Source organism: Cyprinus carpio, chromosome B7, assembly GCF_018340385.1.
Source record: "Cyprinus carpio isolate SPL01 chromosome B7, ASM1834038v1, whole genome shotgun sequence".
Lineage (NCBI taxonomy): Eukaryota > Metazoa > Chordata > Actinopteri > Cypriniformes > Cyprinidae > Cyprinus > Cyprinus carpio.
Genome location: NC_056603.1, coordinates 19,898,232 through 19,922,336, shown reverse-complemented (window position 1 = coordinate 19,922,336; position 24,105 = coordinate 19,898,232). Strand labels below are relative to the sequence as shown.

Here is a 24,105-nt window from a genome sequence, read left to right as displayed (position 1 = left end):
AAATTAAATAATTGAAATTAAATTATTTCCAATAAAACTGTTAATTGGCCAAATAACTGCAAAAAAAGTATTAAAATATTTAATTGTGTGTAGGATATATATAAAATGCTAGTTATGAATTAAGCCTTTTCAACATAGGAAAACAATGTCATTTTCATCAATGCCACTTCCATTAAAGAATGTTATCAAGCTCAATGCGTAATCTGTGACAAAAATGACAGTTAGGGAAAGAAACAGAGAAAAAAGACAGAATTCTCCTGCGGTGGATGTACTTGTACAGTGTATATCTACTATTGGACATTAGTAGACAAATTACATTTGTGGTTTCATTTCTAAAACTCATCAAAAAGGCCTAAAGTGCTAATAGAAACAGTTATTTATAAACATGACCAGATAACTATTAAGGTTAATTCTGAGGGGCAACAACAGAAAACCCTGATATTTAGGAAAATCACTTGGTGGAATCGGTTTTAAGTCTCCACATTCAAATCTAACTTTTGTTCTCTCGCCGGTGACTTCATCGCTGGCTGAGATCTGTTTCAGGGCTTGAGGAGGAGAAAATGGCACATTAGCACATAAATGCGCTGTAGTCTTTTGAGGGCAGTCTAGGGAAGCCCTGCCTAAACTACAGGGACTTCTGGGTTGAAGGGGGAATATAACTTCATTATTCACCAAAAGGTTTCCTTCACTGGGCCTCCTGAGGATCTACCTAAAATGGATGAAAAGCCAGCTGAGACCAGCTAAATATGACACAGTCTGGAATAAATAAATGATATGTTTTTGTCATTAGAAAGGTAAATTTAGATGAAATGATGAGACAAACAACTAGTGTCATTCAAAAGGACTGTCCTCTCTTATGTTAACTTTATTCCAGGAAGCTATTCAAAGTCAATATTTGGCACACAGATACCGAATACAGATGCCTACAAAAATAAACACATATGGGAGAAAAGAGATTAAAATTTCATTTAAATTTAATGGATGGATAATTTAATTCCAGTTCAATTTCAAGGGGGTCAAATGACTGGGGCAACATGTCTGCTAACACGACAAGTTCAAGAAAGACAACATACAGTAGCACTAAACCACTCCATACTGTTTACAGGCACAATTAAGATCAACAAGGCCTCTTTCTCAACATCTACCACAGTCCCTCTCAAGGCACAACAATCGTCAGTACATACGAAGAATTACACAGCAATACAAAACAATGGGACAGCAGCTCCAACAACACCACAGGTACAATTGGGCTAAATGACGTTCAATATAAAGTGCAAAACCTAAATTCTGTTCCATTGTATTGTACAGTAAAAAAAACTTAAAGGATGAAGATGTGGGATAGAGCAACAGACTGAGAGTCAACATATTTAGAAAAGAAAGAAATTACATCTCCAAGTCATTGTGCCTGCATACGGTTGATCATGCTAAACCTCATTAAAATAAGTGCATTAGATTATATAGATGAATCTGTGCATTGTCTCTGTAAATTATTTCTGTAGACATTTTGCGTCACATCAGACCTACAATATTATTAGGAACACGATTTCAGGCCCCTACTACTGATTAAGCACATCAAATTTGGATGATCCTTAATTAATTATTCATGATTATAAATATAGTGTCATAATTAATGATGGACAAAAATTACATTAAACATTAACATTATACATTTTGGTTATTAAAACAGCTATGAATATAGCTTTGTGGATTAAAATGCAGATTCAAAAAACCCTGTTATTCAGAAAGCAAAAGCATTAAAGGCATGAAGATGATACATAAATATAAAATAAATTAACACACCTTGCTTTTTTGCCCAAACACACAACAAAGAACAGGTAATGTGCTGCATAGAAGCCTATATATCCTGTACACAGCATAAACGCTCCTGATGACAACCATCATGGGTTTTTTGTCACCCAATGCTGTGGGTGTGGATTTGTTATGCATATTTATAACCCACTGAGAGATAATGACTCTGATTGAAGAGGTGTGACCCTAACCTCATGTGCTTTCTGTAATGTGTTACGTTGTCATCCCAGTCTGAAAAGGGAAGACCTCAGTATTAGTCATTTTTGTTTAAAGATGGATTGGCTGATTAAAGATTAAAGCTGTGAGGTTATGAGTAACCACGAAGTGATTTTCTTTTCTTTCATGTGAGTGAAAAAACAATGTTTGACAGACACACCCAGTAGGCCCTTGGAATGTGGTTTAGCCTTATATATGTTCTGTAGTTATACATTTTGACAGTCACATATGCAGAGGTACATAATACAGGGCAGATCCCTTCAAACTAAGAAAAAAAGGAACTGCCCTGTACACAAAGGATTGGACCCTCAGCAAACTCTACCAACCATTTCTAAACCCACATAACCTATTAGCGCTTAAAAAGGAAACCATATTAATAGTCTCTTAGAAAGGAATTTACTGACTTTCTAAAAAACAAAGTCTGGCCTGAGGAGGTAAATGTCTGCAGTAAGGTGATTGAGGGTCCTAAAAAGATAAAACAGGAAAGAGGGAGATTTTACAGCTGGGTCGGCCTCCTGCTTTGTGGCTCCGCACCAGAAGGTGGCACTGTTACAAGACTTCTAAGATAAACACAAGGATTCCTTCTCTTTCCGGCGGATTGCGCGGCAGGTGGTGGAGGAGGTGGTGGCGGCGGCCTCAAAGATGACATTAGCGGCTGCATTTCCTGCTGCTGCTGAGAGAGGGCACCTTCCTCCTCTTCCTCCTTCCCTGTAGGGAACTTGAACTGCCCTGAACTTGGGGAACCTGTATTACTTCCTGATCCTGCACCACCACTACCACTACTTTTCCCCTTCGCTGGGGTCCGCAGGGGTCCTCCCAGCCTCGAGAGGGCGCTAACACGTGGGTGCTGAGGCTCCGGAGGTGCTGGAGGAGAAGCCAGGCTCTCCAGAGAGGAGATGCTCTGGTTCCAAGCCTGCTGCAGGTCTATAGGGATAATTTTAGTTGCCTCCACGGACACACATGGAGGGAGGGAACCCACGCCACTTTTCCACGGCAGGTTTTTCTCTCCACATGTTGGCGATGGAGGAGCTGCGACTGGGCTCTGACAAACATCCAGTGCAGCTGGTACTGAAAGAACAGAAAGAGACACAAGAAGATATAGAAGTGTTGGGTACAGGAAACAATCAGTTCTCATTTTCATATCTCACCTGATTTTGGTCTCTCTTTTGGTGTTTCTGGGGCTTTGCGAGCCACAAAAGTGATGCCTACATCATCATCTTTATCTGGTTCAGAAGGATCATGTTTATCTTCCTCAGGTGCCACTGGAACCACAGCTGGGTCTGAAGACATGTGCAAAAACATATTACCCATAATGCACTGGGAACCTTTAGTAGCAGAACATAGCTTAATTAACAGTTAATTTGACAACCAACCTTTGTCCTGCCAGCTGACATTTCTTCGGGGTTTGTCATTGGTGTCTTGCTCTTTAGCATCTGACCCTTTCCGCTGTAAAACAGTATTATCAACATTTTAAAATGTGGGTGGGAGAAAAAAAAATTAAAGCAAACTTATATTAATCATCATATCTTAATAAGTTATTTACACATACACACACATATATATATATGTTTGTTTGTACAATATGTAAGATTTTTTTAATGTTTTTGAAAGAAATCTCTTTTACTCACCAAAGCTGCATTTATTTTATTAACAGTTAAATTATATTAAACTAATTATATTACATTTCTATTTCTATATTTTTCATGTAATTTATTCTTGCAATGGCAAAACTACATTTTCAGTAGCCATTACTCCAGTCTTTAGTGTCACATGATCCTTCAGAAATAATTTGAATTTGCTGAGGTGGTGATTAAGAAACATTATCACTAATGTAATAAAAAAAAAAAAAAAAAAAAAATCAGTTGTGCTGCTTAATTTTTTTTGTGGAAAACATACATTTTTAAGGATTCTTTGAGGAATAGAAAGTTCAAAAGAACAGCATTTATTTGGAACGGAAATCTTCCAGTTAAACATTATATCTTTATATCAGTCACTTTCAATTCATTTAATGTATGTAACTCATGATACATACCAGTAACTACAAACATTACCCGTGTCTCTACATTGCCTTTGGGCAGCTGACCTTACACACACACACACACACACACACACACTTGTCTGTCTTAGCCAACCTTGGCCTCCCTCAGGTCCACCTAACTCTACACAAGTGTGTTTTGCTGCAGTTTTGAGCAATTGCCTTTTTCTGACTGCGGTCCTTCTTGTGGCGCTTGTAGCGAGTGGATTTAAAGGACTCCAGACGGTTGCGCATATTCCTCTGGAACACCTCCCTGTCCTGTCTCTCTTTTTCACCCACTGTCATGAAGTGACGACTGTAGTGGGACTGGTACTGCAGGAATAGAGAAGGAGAGGTCAACAGAAGCAAACATCATACAAAGTGTCACCCATTTCACTGATGCAATATCATGCTTCAGAGCTCTTCATAGTGAGAGGATGTGTGTGGCAGGATCTTTACCCGTCTCCTGGGTTTGTAGAGGTTTCCAGCAAGTACATGATGTGTCTCTAGCTCTTCCTCTATCTTGGCTCCTGGCACTGTGTCAATCACCTGGAGGTCTAGACACACCCCACTGCCATTTTCTCTCCTGAGGGATCACACACAGAGACACAGATAGTTTCAGGAGCCAACATGCATGTAAACACATGTACACTTACACCACAGATATGTACAAAATGTCTCCCTATGTCCCTGCGCACACTAACACATAAAAAAAGCCTTTTAAAATAAAACAATGCAAAATATAATTTTTAAATCAGTATTTTTGTTTTGTGTTGTCTAATTTTTTTTTCAACAAAACATTTCCTTAATGTATTCAGAATTATGTTTTTAACATAAGTTTCAAATCCTTTTATATTGTTTTAAGTACAAATCTCTAATTCGTTTGTTACACTTAACACTTGATAAAAGTAGCATTTGCCAAAGAACTGAAAAAAAGTATAATTTACCTAAAATTGATTTCAACACTGATAATAAATAAAAATGTTTCTTAAGAAAAAAGTCAGCACATTAGAATGATTTCTGAAGGATCATGTGACACTGAAGACTAGAGTAATGACTGCTAAAACATTATCCCAGGAATACATTTTAAAATATAGAAAGAAGTTATTTTATACTGTAATAATATTTCATAAAATTATAGTTCTTACTGACATAAAACCTTGGAATGGTAGTGTGTATTCAGTGGTGTATATTTATCTTATTTTAGGGACATTAAAATGTTTTTACTGGACAACAAAAACAAAAATGTCAATGTCCTGAAACACATATTCACATACTCACAGGTAGTTGGTAACATTTGTGACCTCTGGAAAAGAGGTTCTGCTGGCCATGGAAGGCAGAGAGAGTCTAGCAGAGGTCAACACATTCCCACCCTGAGAGAGAGACAGAGAAATTCCCCAGAATCAAATTCTAACTCTATGCTCGATTCTGATTCTGGCAGACACATACAGTAGATTATAAAGCTAATGATTAATGTTTTATAACTGCCTAGCTATCAAGCAGTTCCAGTTCTTGCATTGCTGAAAATAATGCACACCTGAGATGATAATACAGCCATATTGCAAAGTGCACTTACACCTTCAGTGTACATTAATTTGAAATGTTTCAGTCAATTTTCAGTCAAAGCATCTGCTAAATGACTGAATGTAAATTTAGCTCCTTCTCGTGGCCTAGTGGTTAGAGAGTTTGACTCCTAACCCTAAGGTTGTGGGTTCGAGTCTCTGGCCAGCAGTACCATGACTGAGGTGCCCTTGAGCAAAGCACCGAACCCCCAACTGCTCCCCGGGCACTGCAGCATAAATGGCTGCCCACTGCTCCGGGTGTGTGTTCACGGTGTTTGTGTCTTCACTACTGTGTGTGTGCACTTTGGGTTAAATGCAGAGCATGAATTCTGAGTATGGGTCATGTCACTTTTTTTTTTAATATAGATTCCAGCTCTCAGTTTTCCATTCTTCATATAGATGGTTCGTCTTACCACAAATTACTCTGGCATGTGGGTGACTAATCATTCTCGAAGTGGATAAGCATGATGTTTAAACACTGTTTGGTCTGCACTCTTACATGTGACCTCCTAGTTCATTAAAAATATACACACAGTAAGTATGTACACACCTGTGGGAAAGACATGCAGAAATGTGACCAAAGTAAAAGTAAGACCAAAAGGAAAAGAAATCTCTCTTTTTTAAAATGTTTAAATTCATGTTTTGGTTGCTACATTTAGTTTTTACCCTGCCAGAGTGATTCTGTGCCTCTTTTACTGGGTGGTCCAAATAAGAACAGAGGTTTTCTATCTCTCAATCTTGTGCTAATATTAGCTTGATAACTCCTCTCAGGAAGTCAAGCTCTATGAAACTCAAGGCTACAGGAAATGATCCCGCTCGAGGACAAAAGTGCTGCGTGACTAACGTTCAAGGTGTTCTAAAACTTTTTTGATCAGATACATTGTTTCTTTCTGCTCAATAGAGGTGTGAAGAGGAGATAAATGACAAAAAAGGTGAATCTAACATGACTAAAAACAAATTATAATTAACTAAATTATGATTACCATTTCTATGCATCTATATTTAAATACATTACATCACTCTACTGGAGGCCCTTCTTTCTCTTTCCTTTCTTTCTTTCTCTCTCCTCTTTCTTTCTTTCTTTCTCTCTCTCTCTCTCTGTATGATGCCATCTCTTAGTATTTTTGTAGATAGGTTTGATGTTGGAGCTGACAGGTATCAGATGCCTTCAAAGGGCCAGTACTGGCAGAGACACAGTGGCGTCAGTGTAACTAACAAAGAGAGGAATTATCCTCTGCTCTTCTCAAACGACTCTCTTGAGGCTGAGAAAAGATCTCAGTGCTTCCTCTGCTCAATGCCATAATCCAGGGGCTTTCAGCCTTTAAAGGCCCAGAGACCCCCAACCAGACTCTCGTCCACCCCAGAGACCCCTCAGTATAAAGAACTCTAGTATCACTTTTGTAAAGAGCATTAAGTAACATTGCTACAATAGTTAATGTTCATTCAAAAAGTTAGAAATGAAAATGTATTGAAAATCTATGATCGACGACTGTGAGTAAGTCTGAATGAATAAACACTTTTAAAGAGTGGACGCAGATGACAATACAAGTGGTTTTATAGCAGTTTTATTGTTGTATCGCACAGCAGTGAGGTTTTTACCTAGCACTGATTTCTTGAGTGTGGGCACCATCTAGCGGTCAGCAATTATAATACAGCATGGAAACCCTTACAAAAAAAAGGGCCATGGAGATACTGTATGTCCAAATGCAGAAACGCAGCACTATACATGACAACCGTTTCAGCACCGTGTCCAAAGAATGTGACAGTTCCATTTCTACTTTTTTAACAAACTGTACATACAAACTGTATACCAGATAAATTGCTATATTAAGACTTTTACCTGATCAATGACACTGATGGCATCTCTGATGTTGATTTTCTGATAGGCCTCCCACAGTTCACTTTTATGGTACACAGACTTTCTCAACAGCAACTTACTCAAATAGTTCTTGTCAAATTGCTCCCACCTAAAGGATAAAAAACATTGATTCTTTTAAGATCTTGTATTTTCACTGAGCACATTTCTTATCATAAGAGTATAAGTGCCGCTCACTTGTCCCTCCAGTGATGGTATCCATTCAAACCGGCAATGTCCTCCACAGCTGTCAGAATGTGGTCAAAGGCCTAAACACAGAAGAACAGACAAGTTTGGTGCTTCTATAAGTTATTTATGGCTATTTCATTTGAATTATCTACATCTCTGCATTTAGATGTATTTATTAGGTTCTTTATTTCATGTCAGCATCCAAGGCTATTTTTTATAACAAAACAAAACATAGATTAACAAACATTTTTGAAAGGAGATAAGGGACAGGCATACAGAAAAATAAAATTGTATAAGAAATATATTACAAAAATGTATATAGGATTTTTAGGCGCCCTTGAGATACAAAAAAAAAAAAAAAAATGGGCAACTGGGGAGCAGTTCAGTGTTGAAAGTTCTTTGAATCTTGTTGGTCTATTCACCTTATTTAGCCCCTCCTTTATCAGCACTGTGCTATTTCATGTTTGGTGTCATAAACTTGTGTTTCTACTGACATGAAATATGCATTTAATTGTTAACTCTGTAATTTGTTTTCTTTTTTAGGTTATTAATAGTTAACAGCTTGTTGAGAAACTGTCTTAAAATGTGTAAACGATATGAAATTTCAATCTGTGATAGCTCATATTATTCTAGTCAAAATAGACTTGCACTTTTTGAAATTCATTTGTCACCACATATTTTTTTAAATGCTTAATGTATGTAAAAATCGTTTAGCATTTAATTTATAAAAATGAACTAATAGTTTCACATCTGTTTATGTATCAAATGCTGTAAAGCGGTAGTCTCCCTCCCCTTTCTCAGTTTGAGATGATGATATCGATATTTTAATTTTCTTCATGTTGTTTGTTGGAGATTCATGAGCCCAAATTCAGATAAGTAGGTCCACAGCATTAAGATAAGATTTTATGGATTTATGAATGAACTGCTAGTTTTAAAATCTTCCCAGTTTACAGACATCTGTCTCAAACATTACTGCTGCTTTCCAAGAGAATGTCTCTTCTATTCTCCTTTATTTTCTCAGAATCTCTCCTATATTATTTTTATCTCTTCTGCCAGCTCAGCTACACTATAGTCTATCTTTAGCGCAGGTTTTAGAGTGCTCAGCAGGTAGTCTTGAGTCCCAGAGTGTGCATGCAGCAGCAGGATGTGTAAGGTCTTCAGAAAGAGGATGAGGTAAATGGCAAGGGGCTGTGTGACCTCTGCCTATGTGTGCACATCTATTTGTGGAAAGGCAAAAAAGAGCTCTGATGATTAATTCATTGGAATGAAGAGTCTAACGTCAGTCTGTCTGTCGCAATGCTGCCGTTTCAGTCATCAGATCACAGCACTTCACAGACAGCAAGGTCAACATCATCCCTCACACATTTCACCACAGGCAGTCAGACAGGGACGAGGGAGACAGGTGATGAGAAACAGAAAAGAGGCAGGCGAGTATTGGAAGTGATATTGACTCACACGCTCATGGATCTCTTCATTAATGGTGGGTTTTCTGTTTGTGCTGCGAGGCACTTTCAGCCATTTCACTAAAGGCTTGATGGTTAAACCCTGGGAGGAAAGATTAGGAAAATGTCAACAAATCAGAGAGAAGGAAACCTCCAAACCTCTCAACTAAATATCACAGCTCATATTTCTAGTAGAAGCACCAAGTCAGTCTTTTTTTAATGGTATTTTAAATGAACTTTTTTACCTAATTAAGCAGTATCACACTAGCAAAAATGCTGTTTTTAGAAAATCAGCTGACCTGTGGCCTACGAATGAATTTAGACCAACAGCGTGATTACAAATGTAGGATTGCTTTTTATTCAACAGTTTGAATAAACAAGAACTTAATACTGATGAACTTATATTTTATATTTCCAGATCATTTTGTGAATTTTTGCTCTACCAATGAAAGAGGTTTTAAATGAAGCACAAACATAATCAGTGTTACGTGTGAATCACAGTCTTTGAACAAATTGTTTAAGCGAATGATTCAATGACTCACCCATTCAAGTTTAGTTCCTGAATGGCAGGGGTGTTAAACATACTGAAAAACTGTACTTAAAGTACAGAACTACAGACACTACGTCAAAAATGTTACTAAAAATGTCTTAATCACCTAGCCAAAAAAATCCTTGCGTGAAATTAAAAAAGCATTTAATTGTACCTGTACTCTTACTATTGTTAACATAACAAGGCAAAAAATTAATAGCAGTATGCTAGTATGAAGTTGCAAATTCAGCAACTGTTTTCAAATGAATTGGTTGAATGAATGATTCAAATGACTCACTCATAAAAAGGTGGCTGAATTTGGAATTGTATCACACTACTATAAATACTACGCTTATTATTCCTTCCATATCCTAATACAGTAGAGTTAATATGAGTAGTATGTGGTTTCAAATTTAGCCAGACCCTTGTTTTAGTCCTGAATGAATCAATGTTTTGAACAAACAGGCTGAACGAATGAGTCAATGTCTCACTCATAGTCACTTTGTAGGCACCTACGGTGCTAGCATATCAATGTAACCTGCAGACAGATTTGCTGAAAAACCTTCACCACTAGTCCCCAGACTGACAGTGTTAAAAATTTATATTATTTATATAGGTATAATACATATGTATTTAATGTTTAAAATGTATTTTATAGCAATACAAAAAAGGCATACTTGTCTAACCAGCATGCATATTCGTGGGATCTATTGACAGATGAGTTCCTAACCAAAGCTTGGCAGTATATCCTAATGATTTCAGCAGTCAGATATACTGTGGCATGTTGGATACACCGATATAACAACACACACCTAGACACTCCAGAGATTCTCCAGCCTTAAATAATGGATGAGATTGGAATAAGGTAAAAAGCCTGGCACTGGCCAGATGGGCACATCACACACACACACACACACACACACATTTAAACATAGGCAGCACCTTCAAAATCACTCCATTCATCATAATTAGCATCTCTGTGTCAGACCAGCTTTGGAAATAACAGCAATTTGACACAGCAGTGGGGAAATGTCATCCCGGCAAAGCAATTACCTGCATGCTACCCACACACACACACACACACACACACACACAAGTAATAATAATAATCAGAGCCTGAGGAAAGATGAAACAGAACAAAAAACACTTTTATCAACACATAATGATTCTGTAAAGGTGAATGGAGAGGGAAAACATGAATTGGAAGGAATATAGAAAAAATAAATCAGTTACCTGAAACATGACTGTGAAGAAAACCACAACTATGGTTGTTGCCACAAAGTAGTCTTTAGCCTTCACCTGTTCTTTATCTAAAAGTACCACCAGAGCAAAGGCCACAGCACCTCGGAGACCGCCGTATGACATCACCACTTGATCAATCTTGTCCAGGGGAACCAGTCTGAACCAGTTCAGGAACCAAGTCTGCCCTACAACACCTGCAAATGACATGTTGAGCAAACACATAGGCTAACTGTTACAGCTGAGGCCATTGTAAATGTTTAGTGCAATGATTAATTCGGCATCTCAACTCATTATAAATGACTAAAGAAGTTCAATGAAAATCATACGAATGTACATGGTACATTTTCAGCTTTTCTGGTTTAGAATAATAAATAAGCCAAAGTGCCAAAGCCAAAACCTTAAGCCAAAGTGCTAAAATTTACTACGAGTGAAGAGTTTCAATTAACAGTTCTCTTTTTGTTTTTGACTTCAGCAACCAAAGTGTACCAACAATACAATGTGACTACCATGTTTTCTGAATAGAATAGAATAGAATAGAATAGAATAGAATAGAATAGAATAGAATAGAATAGACTCTCTCTCACCCATGGCCCTGAAAACTAAGATAAATATGAGTGTGCTGACGACAAGGCCAGTGTCCCAGGCCCATTTGGACTTGTCCACAGCTGAGATACCCAAAAAGATGAAGATGATCGTCTCGGCAATGCTGGCCAGGGTTTTCATGGTGTACTTCACGGTGGTCCGGGATTTCTGGGATATATTTGCCTCCACATACTTTTTGCAGCCAATGCCACAGAAAGTCATCCTGTTATCGATCAACAATGCCATGAAGAGGCACAGATATTATAGATATAATGATGATAGAATACAATAGATGTATTTTTATACAAAGAAAAAATATAAATAATTGAGTTTAGAGATGAACAGGGAGGTTGTTAATGTTCATATAAATAGTTTCAGACCTTTGTACCTTTGGACTGATGTCTATATTTAGACAGAGATACGAGATATCTCCATATTTACATTCCATATACATAAACTAGGGCTTCAGACAGGAATTACGCTTTGCTCATAGTGCTGTGTTACATGAGTCACTCTGCATTACCCACAGAACAGACCATAAACAATCAAAAGTGCAAATTATATTGATGAGATCATATTTATGTCATCCAGTTTCACATGACCTTTTCCTATGATCTTTAAATCCTACTATGGCTTATTTCAGTTCTAACTCAACACTACCTTGTGCAGTATGTGTGATGACGAGCCATCAGGGGGCGCTCCAAGCACTGCATTATTATGTACTTATAAAATCTGAAAGACAGGCCTTTACTTTGAACTACATGCGAGAGAAATCATTACTTCATATCTTGTACTACTGATTCCTGTCCTTAAGGCATGTTGTATTCGAGCATGACTCTGCATCTTAAAATCTGCTCTAATGCTGTGCTGAGCAATACTAAAATGGGTTAATAATCTAATTCCTCTGCTCATAATCTCCTTATCTGATTTACGACCACCAAAGAAACTACTGAGATTTACGGGTCAGCACAAATGGTTTGAAAACAATCTGAAACAATCTTCAAATTGGTAGTAGAAATTTTCATATTCAGCTCATATAAACAAACACACTCACCACTTTTCATTCAATGTATCATTTATCCCTGACCCTGATGTTTTCGTTCTCCTTTCTCTATTATGCTCATATATTTCTCTCTCTTGCTGTAGTACTCTTAGGCATGAATCATTCCCACTCTCTGCATTAATACTGTCATTTAACTTCTCACCGTTTTAAATGTCAGCCACTACAGTGTTTATCACAGAGCTGCACAGACAGTTATTTTTCTATCATGATGAGAACCTTCCCCTGACTTCTAGCTAAGGATATTTTCTATCCCCTATGCTCACACAAATCTTTCTTCATTTCACAGTACAGTTTACAAGTATGCAGAGACTCATTTTCAAATAAGTCAAATTATTCAGATGAGTATGCTAGCAGTGGCAATACTCACGATAGAATGGCGGACAGAGAGAAGAGTTCTGCTGTCAGGTAGGCCAGGTAAACCAAGAGGAAGACGAACAGTGGCTCTATGATGCGCACTTTCTTTGTAAAACGAGTGACAAAGGCCAGAATAACGGCAAAGATGAGACCGACCAAAGTCCCTCCAATACTGACAATGAGGAATGATGCTGGAATAATTGCATATAAGATAAAGAATTAAAAAACTCACTCAGCAATTGGGTGTGAAAGAAACAACTGATACATTTTGTACTCACCAATTCCTTTAAAATAGTCTGCAGTGTGAACATTTCCTGGTCCCACTTCCACAAAGGATATGTACACTTTATATAAGACCTGTGGAGAGAGTTACAGATTTATCCCTTGCCAATCTATAAATCTAAAAAATAAAAATAAAATAAACATTGAAACATAAAAAAAACAAAACACACACTATACCTTTAAATGATAATAACATTTCAAAATTTGGGGTCAGTAAGATTTTTAATTTTTTAAATCTAAAATTTTAAATTATGCTCACCAAGGCTGTATACAGTTAAATGTTATTACAATTTAAATAATTATTATCTATTTGAATATATTTTTAAAAATGTAATCTATTCCTGTAAATTTTCAGCAGCCATTACTCCAGTCTTCAGTGTCACATGATCCTTCAGAAAGCATTCTAATATCCTGATTTTTGGTTTAAGAAACTTTTCTAAATATTATCAGTGTTGAAAAACAGTGGTGCTGCTTAATATTTCTGTGGAAACTGTAATTACATTTCTTTTAATCATTTTAATGCATCCTTAATAAATGAAGTATTAATTTTGTTTGCACTTTAGTAACTATTAACTATGGCTTTTGCAAGAATAAACTCCTAATTTGCTGCTTATTATTAATTGTTAATAAGGTAGTTGTTAGGTTTAGGTATGGGGTAGGATTAAGGGATCTTAAATAAGGTCGTGCAGAATAAGGCATTAATATGTGCTTTATATGGACTGATAAAAAGCCATTATGCTAGTAATATGCATGCTAATAAGCAACTAGTTAATAGTGAGAACTAATCCCTATGCTAAAGTGTTACCTTAATGTATATATGTAGTCAACGCTAAATTCAAAGCTAATGGAGAAAGTGCATGGAAATAGACTGAAAGTGCATTTAAAATTGTTCCCTGTAATAGCAATATAAGATTTCCTATTGCACACATCAGGTGAGTTAATATGCAGCTCAGCAACCAAACTGAAGATGTGCAATTTTGTGAAGAGCTCTGTCCATCTCAAATGTCTCATGATTGCCCTGAATAATAAACCTGTCTAACGATATGGCCATTAGGCTAGTAGCACAAGAGACCGAGCCCTGAATTTCACTCAAGTCTGTTCACTCCTTCTCATCACTAAATGAACAATGTGTTATCATGTAGCTTCGATAATGATTATAATAAAAAGAGGCTGCACCTGTTCACCATAAGCAATTCCCCTTGTCATTTGTTAATTAGTGCCTATCATTAGTTATTAAGTGCCTATCAATAACAACAAGTGTCTAATCAACAACAGATTAATCTGATTGCAAAGTCAAAGCTGTATTTTCAGTAACAGCCTCTAAACTTTAAGTGCATGCTGGTTTGAGTGGTTTCCGCTTGTTTTTAGACACTTACTGTAGATTGAGAAGGCAGCACTCAATTTAGCATCAATCTGTCATGTCCACATTTATTGGTATGTGTTGAGAATGTAATATGCATTCCAGATAGCATGTCCTCAATTGCTAAGTGACCTTCCAGTAAAAGACACACAATCACACTATAACCTACTGCCACTTCTACACTAAAGCCTGGTGAGAACCTGCTCACAAGGGGAAAATCCCTAGAATGTGACTGTGGTAACTTTACAACTAAGCTTCTAAAAAGGAGACTTACAATAGAAATCTCATAACAACCCAGCTCAAAGAGCAGTGACATGAAGAGAACAAAAGATAATTATTACGGCTGAGAAAAGCTGTTATTAAATGCCATTTAAAGGAATAGTTCACCAAAAACGAATGATTTTGTCATAATTTATTCACCCTCGTGTTGTTCCAAACCTGTATGACGTTCTGTCTTCTGTGAGACACTAAATAAGAAGATATTTTGAAGAATGTTGGTAATACAGACAATTGGTGCTGCTAACTGGCTTCCATTGAATATGCACAAAAAAAGACACTTCTCAAAATATCTTCTACTGTATATCCCATAGAAGAAAGAAAGTTGCAGTTTTGGAACAAAGTAAATGATGACAGCATTGTCGTTTTTTGGGGTGAACTATCCCTTTAAGGGATAAAAATAAAAATATCAGTTCTGATTTTAGATCATTCTCTGTGAAAGAAGTTGAACGTGCATAAGGGTCTCTGTCTCTGTCAAGTCTGGTAGTTCATAATCTTTGATTTGCCCTTTGTGTTGGATGCATTTTAACAGTCACAACTGACCTATATAAGAGCAACTCAAAACTATTCCACTACATGATTCAGTCAAGACCTTTACAGAGTAAGTCTGTTACTGCTGTTCCTCATATAACCTTTGTATTCAAGCATAAACATGCAGACCCAGATGAATAATCTTCTGAATGGCATTCTGAAATGGATGGATACATCCATGCTTTCACATTCCAGATGGAGTGAGGCTGATGCTGTAGGGTAGAATGGGGTGAAGTAGGTGGGGTGTTTAGTGATTAGGGGTCACTGGGTGTAATCCTTTACATATGGGTCAATAAGTGTGATAGCTATAAAACTAAAGGGGCAGACTTGCATACAGTCAACACAAACTCAAGACTGCACAAGCAAGAGCTTGATACTCTATACCACATACATAACATAAACAATTAACACTAAATCAGTTTATCTCTAACCAGTAGCCACTGTATGACCTCAGAGTCATTATATTAAAAAATACAAAGAAATGGTTTGGATAATTCAGTGGAAATGTCTTAGCCTAAGTCATTTACTATCGATTTGCTTCTCCAGAGCAAGTAATTACTTTTGGTTATGTTTTATAACATAATCATGTCAGCACCACAGCAGAGGTTTCTGGTGTAATGTTACCATAACAACAGACATGCGACTGAACAGAGAGAAAACAGAAGGATGGAGAGATTTTCCTCATCTGCCTTGAGCTCTCCCTGAGCCTTTCTAAATCCCCAAGCTAACCTTAACTCTCATATGTCCACAAGAAAATAATTAGAGTAAGTAGGTATATCAAAACACTCCAGTATTATGTCATGCCAGGATTGAGTGTCTATGGTACTAAGATCTTTTTTTTAAAGAAATTAATACTTTTAATCTGCTAGGGTGCATTAAATTTATCAAAAAGGACAGAAACACCATTTTTATTGTTACAAAATATTTTTATTTCAACAAATTCTATTCTTTTGAACTTTTAATGCTTCAAAGCATACTGGAAAAAAAAAACGTTTTCAACATTGATAATAATAGGAAACAGCAAAGGATCGAAGCAAACAAGAGTCATACAAGGGAAGATGATTAAAAAAAATCCTCCTGACTCACCACAGTGACAGCATCATTGACCAGTGACTCTCCAAAGACAATGATGAAGAGTGTCTCATTCACATGGACTTCTTCAAACACAGCGAGCACTGCTACAGGATCCACAGCCGAGATCAGAGCTCCAAACAACAAGAAATCCATCAAACCTGCGTTTACTTTTTCATCTGCACACAAACACAGTACAAAAACAAGCTGCAGTCAATAATTACAACCAAAGTGGCCGTAGTACAGCCCTACTGGTGTGGTGTATTAGTTAAAGATCTGTGATGGTAGCTTCAAACATTGCAAGTGGTGATTCACCACAGTGCACTTGAGCAAATCACTTGATAAGAGTGCTAAGAGTACTGAATGTTGCCTTGGATGAAAGTAACATCTAAATGTTTACTTAATAGGTTTCTTGAACTAAAACATCCTTATGAACTAGATTACTCTGTGATAAAATTGTGGTGATAATTATTATGAATAAATTTAATCTTTTATTGAACGTTCCCATCTTTTATCTTGCAGTTGTCTGTATTTTCTAAACGAAATAAGCAATTGGAGTAAAATCACAGTAACAAAAGGTAATAGCTTATTAAATAGCTTATTATGGTATTTATTAAAGCAGTGATTTGCAACCAGGTTCAGGGCCCACTAGGGGGAAGTCAATAAACTTCCAAGAAGGGTTTAAGAATCTTAATTAAGATGCTAAAAAATATGAACATAATATTTCTTATTTTAATTTGTCCCCTCAGCAATGCTTGTTTTTATTGAGGAACATCCAGTTCTTAAAATGTCTGGAATCAAAAAAAAAATATTCAAATATTCATTATTATTATTTTAATATGCTTACCCACTCATAATTTCTCTTAAAGAAGTCATATGATGCAATTTCAAGTTTTCCTTTCTCTTTGGAGTGTTACAAGCTCTTGGTGCATAAAGGAGGTCTGTAAAGTTGCAAAGACTAACGTCTCAAACCCAAAGAGATATTCTTTATAAAAGTTAAGACTCATCCACGCCCTTCTAAAACGCCTCATTTAAACACGCCCCCACATCTCTACGTCACGATGTGGGAAGATTTGCATAATGCCGGCCAAATGTTCATGCAAAGAATGAAGGAATTACCTTTGATTCTCGCTGTTGCCACCGGCGCCATGTTGTGGGGACGCTATTTCGTTGTGAAAGCGAAAATACTTTGTTTGGCCTTCCAAAAGAGGACACAACTAGAAATCAGTGGTGAAGTTGTATCTACAACACTGTTCCAGAACAGTTCAACCCAAATATTCAGATGTGTGCACCACTCTTTATGGAGGATGAGGACTGTTTCCTGATCCTGGGAGAGAAGGCTACAGTGTCAGCTGTTCTGACTCACAGTCTGTAAGTATGCTTACATATTTAAAGGATTTGCCACTGATGATTCAAACGTGAGTTTTGAGCAGTAAAGCAGCGGTTCTCAGTTCCAGTCCTCACGCCCCCCTGCTCTGCAAATTTTGTATGTTTCTCTTATGGCTTCAGACATTTGTTCTATTTGAACGTAACGTTAAGTGCCCTGCGAAGTGGACATCACAGGATATTCTGCCATGATTCCAGTTCGAAGCGAACGTATATGTTCCATTCAAAGTGCATTGAAGTGTCACTTCTAACGAGCTGATTATCTGATTCAGGTGTGTTAACAAAGAGAGACATGCAAAATATTCAGAGCTGGGGGGCGCGAGGACTGGAATTGAGAACCACTGGTGTAGAGTAGCGCTTGTTGTTTGTCATTTCTCCAATCACAAATTTAGACATTGATTTTAAATTATCATGGTGCGATGCAATGCAATGCGTAAAAACACAGTATAAGTCATTATTATCAGTAATTATGTCCCCACTGGATGCAACAAATGCCTCGTTTGTAATGGGTTTTATTGTTTTTGTCTTGTCACGCCGGTGTTCTGACCGGGACATGCATCACAGTAAGGTAAGGGGCGTAACATTTCTGTCACACACTTGAGGCATTCGGCCAATTACAATGCACTGGATATCTGGCCAATCAGAGCACACCTCGCTTTTCAGAATGATGAGCTTTGTAAAAATCAGCGTGTTTCAGAAAGGCGGGGCATAGAGGAGCAACAATAATGTACAGTATGTGGAAAATAATGTGTTTTTTGAACCTTAAACCACATAAACATATTTCATTACACCAAATAATGTTCTTTTTAGCAGCATCATATGACCCCTTTAATAAAAAATTCCGAAACAGGCCTACGTGGCTCAAGCACTGTATGATCTATGATCATTTAAGAAGTGTCATATTTGGTTCCATTAGTTTGAACTGACAGCCCATAACTCACCTATGACCCCTGCCATCTTGACTCCATAGAGACAGAATCCAGTGCAGAAGGCATTCCACAATGTGCCTACCACAGCATACAACAAAATGGCACCCAGGTTGTCAAAAAAGAGACGTGCTGGCATAAAATACCCAGCATCCCCCACTATAGTTGGCAGGAGAAAGAGGAAAAAAAGTCCTGGGTCCAGTTGGTACGGCTGCTTCTTGCTGGCGATAAGAACCACTGCACCCAGAACCAGTCCCAGCAGAATCAGCATACAGCTCTCCGGGACCGCTGTGGTGAAACGCTGAGAGAAGTGGAACACTGTAGATTACAGACCAAAGAAAAGAGAGAACAGAGAAACAAAGGTAAAATGGACTGAGATATTATGTTGCCATTCAGTGCCATTAAAAATGTGTAAATATGCTTTTAGTGAAATGTCACTATAGCTATATATGAAATTTTACCCCTTTCAAACAGACTTGAATTGGATTTGATTTTGCACATAATGTACTGTAAATACAGCACACTGCATTCATGTACTGCACTGTAGCAATTATATAGTATAGTAATTATATTCTAAAGTATATATCATAATAATTGTATTGTGTAGTAATTCAATTGCAAAGTCTCAATCAAACATCACTGCGATATTTGACTGATCTTATAGAGATATTTAGTGCATCCCTACTTTTGTCAGTCATACAAGACAGTCATACAGAATTATGACTAAGGGTCAAAGGTCAGCATGAAAGATCATACCCTAAACAGTTTAAAATTTTAAAGATCTGTCCACTTTATTGGATGTCATGCATTAAAGGATGAAAAATTGTTTCAAAAAGTGTTCACCTGTTAGGAGTTTATTGCTTCAAGATGCACACGTGCCAATTTTATAAACAGCCATATGCATAAAATAATAAAACAAACCAAAAAGCATGCAAAAACCTAAAAGCTTCATGGCCCATAGCAGCCAACAAGCCTCGTTTAAAGAGTAGTTTATAAATTGCGGCTGCTGTAATTCCATACCGTGGTTTCAGATGAATTGTTACTCAACACCACTCTAACGTACAATGCCTTACAGTGACAAATAGTGAGTCACAGAGGGACAGTAAGTGTGCCAGTATGCTGTCACAAAAACATCAATCTCAAACTGCAGCTTTAAGAAAGAAGTATAATATACACAAACCAAACAAACGGCCAAAAACTGAACAAGGTGACTGCATACTCACTTCACCAGAAACATGCACGACCTTTCTCCACGGAGCAGATGCAAGAATATTTCCACTGGGAAATTCAGTATGACCAGTTTCCATTCACAAGTCAGACATATCAAATGACCGTACAAATGATTATCAGAAGCAAAACAATTACACCATGATAACCGCAATAACTCAGGTTCCTGGTTCCTCATCACAAATTAGGAGTCGGCTGGATCAGGACCCTGCAACTTGAGGCCTATGCTTCATATAAACCACAAGTAGTGTTTACATGGACAAAAGGGAATTTAATAGATTATAAGGAGTTTGGCTATATAAAGAATGGGGATATTTTAATTAAAATGTTGATTAATAAAGCTGATTACACACACTGACCTCCATTTACAAAAGTAGTCCTCATGAATTGCCAGTGTGTAAAATCACAACACATTACAGCATATTGAGTGATTCTAATGGCACTAATTATTAATGTTTCCACGATCTGAGTGATTTTGTGGAGGAGGGAGAACACGCTGCACACCTCTGCCAAGAAACATAACAATCACCGCTCACCATGAGTCATTCACACAAGGACAGAAAAACACTGACGTACAACCAAAAAAAGCATATTAGACATCTGTACAAACACATGCATGTGTGCACACACAAACAACAACAACAAGCCTATATAGATATAAAATACACAGTGCTACAAATTCATTTCATTCATACTGCCACCTGTGTGCCACTCCTACCTCTTACTATTGTAATAGAAAAGACCTTCATATGTGTGAATATGAAGCTTGCTACTGCTCAATCATTTCTATCACAAGACCTCCTGCTTTTAAATTAATACTTGACATAAGCTTTTAATAACAGTCCACATATAATTACAACCCTAATGAAAGAATATTAAATCCAATTAAACCGATGCCCTTCATTTTCAGGGACAGGCAGAGAGAGAACTTTTGCACAGCTAATTAGGAACATAGAGTGGAGTGCCGTCCCACTACGATGATCTTTATTAACATTAGAACAGGTCTATCATTAAACTAAAGTGTGAGTGTAATGGGATGGTGCTTTGTATAAACCCCATGACTCAAACTCAGCTGTGAGAATGGATGTTTGAAAAGAGTGCGTTCTGAATGCAGTACTCTGAAAAATGAGAGGCTGAAAGTGACAGGACAGATCATTTAGTCTGTAGCAGTTTTGTAATAATGTTACAAAAGATTTCTATTTTAGATAAATGTTGTTCTATTGAACTTTTATCAAAGAATATTAAGAAAGTATTAAGAAGCACAACTGTTTTCATCACTAATAATATCAAATATTTCTCGAGCATCAATGATTTCTGAAGGATCATGTGACAGTGGAGACCAGAGTAATGGCTTCTGAAAATTCAGCTTTGCCATCACAGGTATAAATGACATTTTAAAATATATTTAAAATCAGAAAAAGTAATTTAAATGTTAATAATATTTCACAATAGTAATTTTTTTTTCTGTCATTTTGAGCAAATAAACAAGAGCATAAGAGACTTCGTTAAAAAAACAAATACAGATCCCAAACTTTTGAATGGGGGCCCCCATAATGTCACAATAAGGGGTAATAAGGCCCCTAATCTAAGTCTAATTACACCATAGTGATTTCAATAATGCACTGATGCAATGTTATGGCAGTGCAATAATGATACAGTAGTTTAAGGATATTATAAAACACGCTGCTTTTTGTGATTTTGTCAATTACTGTATGTAGGTGACATGTTATAACAGTCTGTACTGTTTTCTGTGTGTACTCAGCACTGAACTCAGCTGAACACTGTGCGCAGGTGCTTCAGATAGTGCTACTTTCTCTAGATGAAAGATAAATATTCAGAGTGAATTTGATGGTGTTACCGTGGCAATGGAATCATGAAGAAACAGCTGATTGAGCTACCAGAACTAAATGATCTGATATAACTGCATGTCATAGCCAAAAATACAAGCTGGAGAGACGCCTGAGAGACACCCACACATGCAAATACAGGAGGCAGTGCATTTTGTGTATGTACTATACATGCGTGTATTTTCATGAATAAACGACACCACAAAATGTACAGCGAGTTCTTCTGTTAACCATTTTGTCCTCAAATCCTGAATTCTGCATTCATGGTTCATTATTTAATCTGCAAGGTGATTGTACCATTACAACATGTCATGTTTTTCATGCCCAACTGAGATATTTTTATGATGTACTTTTGGCACTGTGTGAGCTCTCAATTTACCACTTACTGCAGCACAACTGAACACAATAGACCTCTCACATAAAGAAATCATTCCTATGATCTTTTCAGTGAATCAGTTGAACCATTTAACGAAAGAGTTCAAATTCATTCACGAATAACACAAAATCATACGGTTCTCATGTGAACTCACATGCAACAATCATCTCATTTGTAATGAGCCGAGAAAAGATGATTGTACAAGCATTTGACTAATTGATTTTGGCCAAAAATTATTAACCAAACAGCAGCAATGTTGCAAGTTAAACATACTGGAAATAACTAAGTTTTATTCATACACATGTAAAACAGTGCTGGTTTTAAAGAGACAGTTCACCCAAAAATCAAAACTCTGTCTTCATTTTCTCACCCACAAGTTCTTCCTCACCTGCATGAGTTTGTTTCTTCTGCTGAACACAGAAGATGATATTTTGAAGAATGCTGGGTACCAAACAGTTGCTGGTCCCCACTGACTTGAATATATATATATATATATTCTTCGAAATATTTTCTTTTGTGTTCAACAAAAGAAAAGATCATACAGGTTTGGAAAAACATGAGGGTTTGTTAAACAGTTCAAAAGAACCGACTCGCGAACAAGAATCGAACTACCCATCACCAGCAGAACACAGTGTGAGAATGATGATGGTAAGATGATGAGTCATAGTAGCCAATCAGAGCGGAGACTCGCGCCTTTTGGAAAGGGGCCGTTTTTATACAGTCTATGGTGGGAACACGGTGAGCTCACAGTGCACAGAAATATCTCGCGGGGTGTTACAGCACAACAACAAAGAAAAATCAAGAAAATTACAGGTACACATAGAAACCCATCACTAACCGCAAAGTACAGTGCTGTCCCTTTAACGCAGTTTGCTTATCTCCTGTGCAGCTTAAAAGTCCTTTTTTCTGTTATTTTATCACAATGTCCCTGAGGAAATGTATGGGCTTTATTGCCATGGCAACCACTAGCGTCTGCCAGCGGAAGGGACGCGTGTCTTGCGCTTTTTACGCACCGTTTTACAGCCTCTGCGGAATACATCGCACCGCGCCGCGCTTTAAAAAACGCACTACACCTATTCACGTCCTCAAGAAAGTCAACTTTCCGCCACACGGCCAGAGGTAGAGACTAGACCACAGTCGAAACAACTAAGTACACGAAAACTTACATTATTATTATTATTACAGAACTTACGTATTTTCGCCACACTGGCCACTAAAAGCCAGCTGGCTATAATGTAAGGTGTCTGCACGTAGCTCCATTCCCACTGCACGATCCTGTAACCTCCTCCTCCGTGCTGGTGAGACGACTCTCCGTCCTCCGTGCTCGGCGCCGCCGGCTCCTCCGCAGACCGGGCGAGCGCAATCCCGGGATGCCCGTACTCTTCTGGAACATAGCGAGAGGCGACGGGGGACGTGACGGCAGGTGCAGCGCTTACCCCCAGCTCCGGCGGCAGCGATGCAGCTGTCACGTAAAGGTCAGTCGTTGCATCACTAGCCACCGTTATGAACAGAAGCAAACTCAAGCCCCGCATCTTACCGACGTGTTCAACGGCGTGTCATCTTCATTGCTTTTATACACTCCTGTTGCAATGGGAAGCCCTCCGCGGGACGCCCCGTTACCGGTTTACAACATCAACACACACTCCACTTGCCGGTAACTCGCGAAGGTGCAGCTGGCGTACAGGAACACGTGATTCGTTCGCGCACGAGGAGGTCCTTATTAAAGAGCCGTCACTCATCGTCCACATCAAAACACAGAGCATTCAAAACTCGCGTTATGTGCCACGCAACATTACATAATTGAGAAATAGATTCGTTTTTATAACAGAATAATCAACGAGTCGATTTAACCATTTACGCACTATATTCTAAATAACAGATCGTCACTAAATTATAAAGCAGCTTTCAACTGAATTAAAAAAAAATACACATGCGCCACCAGGAGGACAAAAAAAATTAAGCATTT

At 37.6% G+C, this 24,105-nt stretch overlaps 1 protein-coding gene across 1 annotated transcript; it reads right to left on the bottom strand.

The window, feature by feature from the left end:
• Positions 1–829: 829 nt before the first annotated feature.
• Positions 830–24,035, bottom strand: LOC109063288 (sodium/hydrogen exchanger 5-like). The gene is made up of 16 exons (XM_042727843.1): positions 23,332–24,035; positions 18,705–19,007; positions 16,393–16,556; positions 13,136–13,214; positions 12,871–13,048; positions 11,443–11,663; positions 10,850–11,052; positions 9,101–9,190; positions 7,655–7,725; positions 7,442–7,568; positions 5,321–5,412; positions 4,499–4,625; positions 4,223–4,372; positions 3,399–3,471; positions 3,174–3,305; positions 830–3,093 (listed from the first exon to the last, which is right to left on the bottom strand). The coding sequence occupies exons 1-16, from the start codon at positions 23,669–23,671 to the stop codon at positions 2,522–2,524; spliced, it is 2,922 nt and encodes a 973-aa protein (XP_042583777.1). The 5' UTR covers positions 23,672–24,035; the 3' UTR covers positions 830–2,521.
• Between the last annotated feature and the right edge of the window lie 70 nt (positions 24,036–24,105).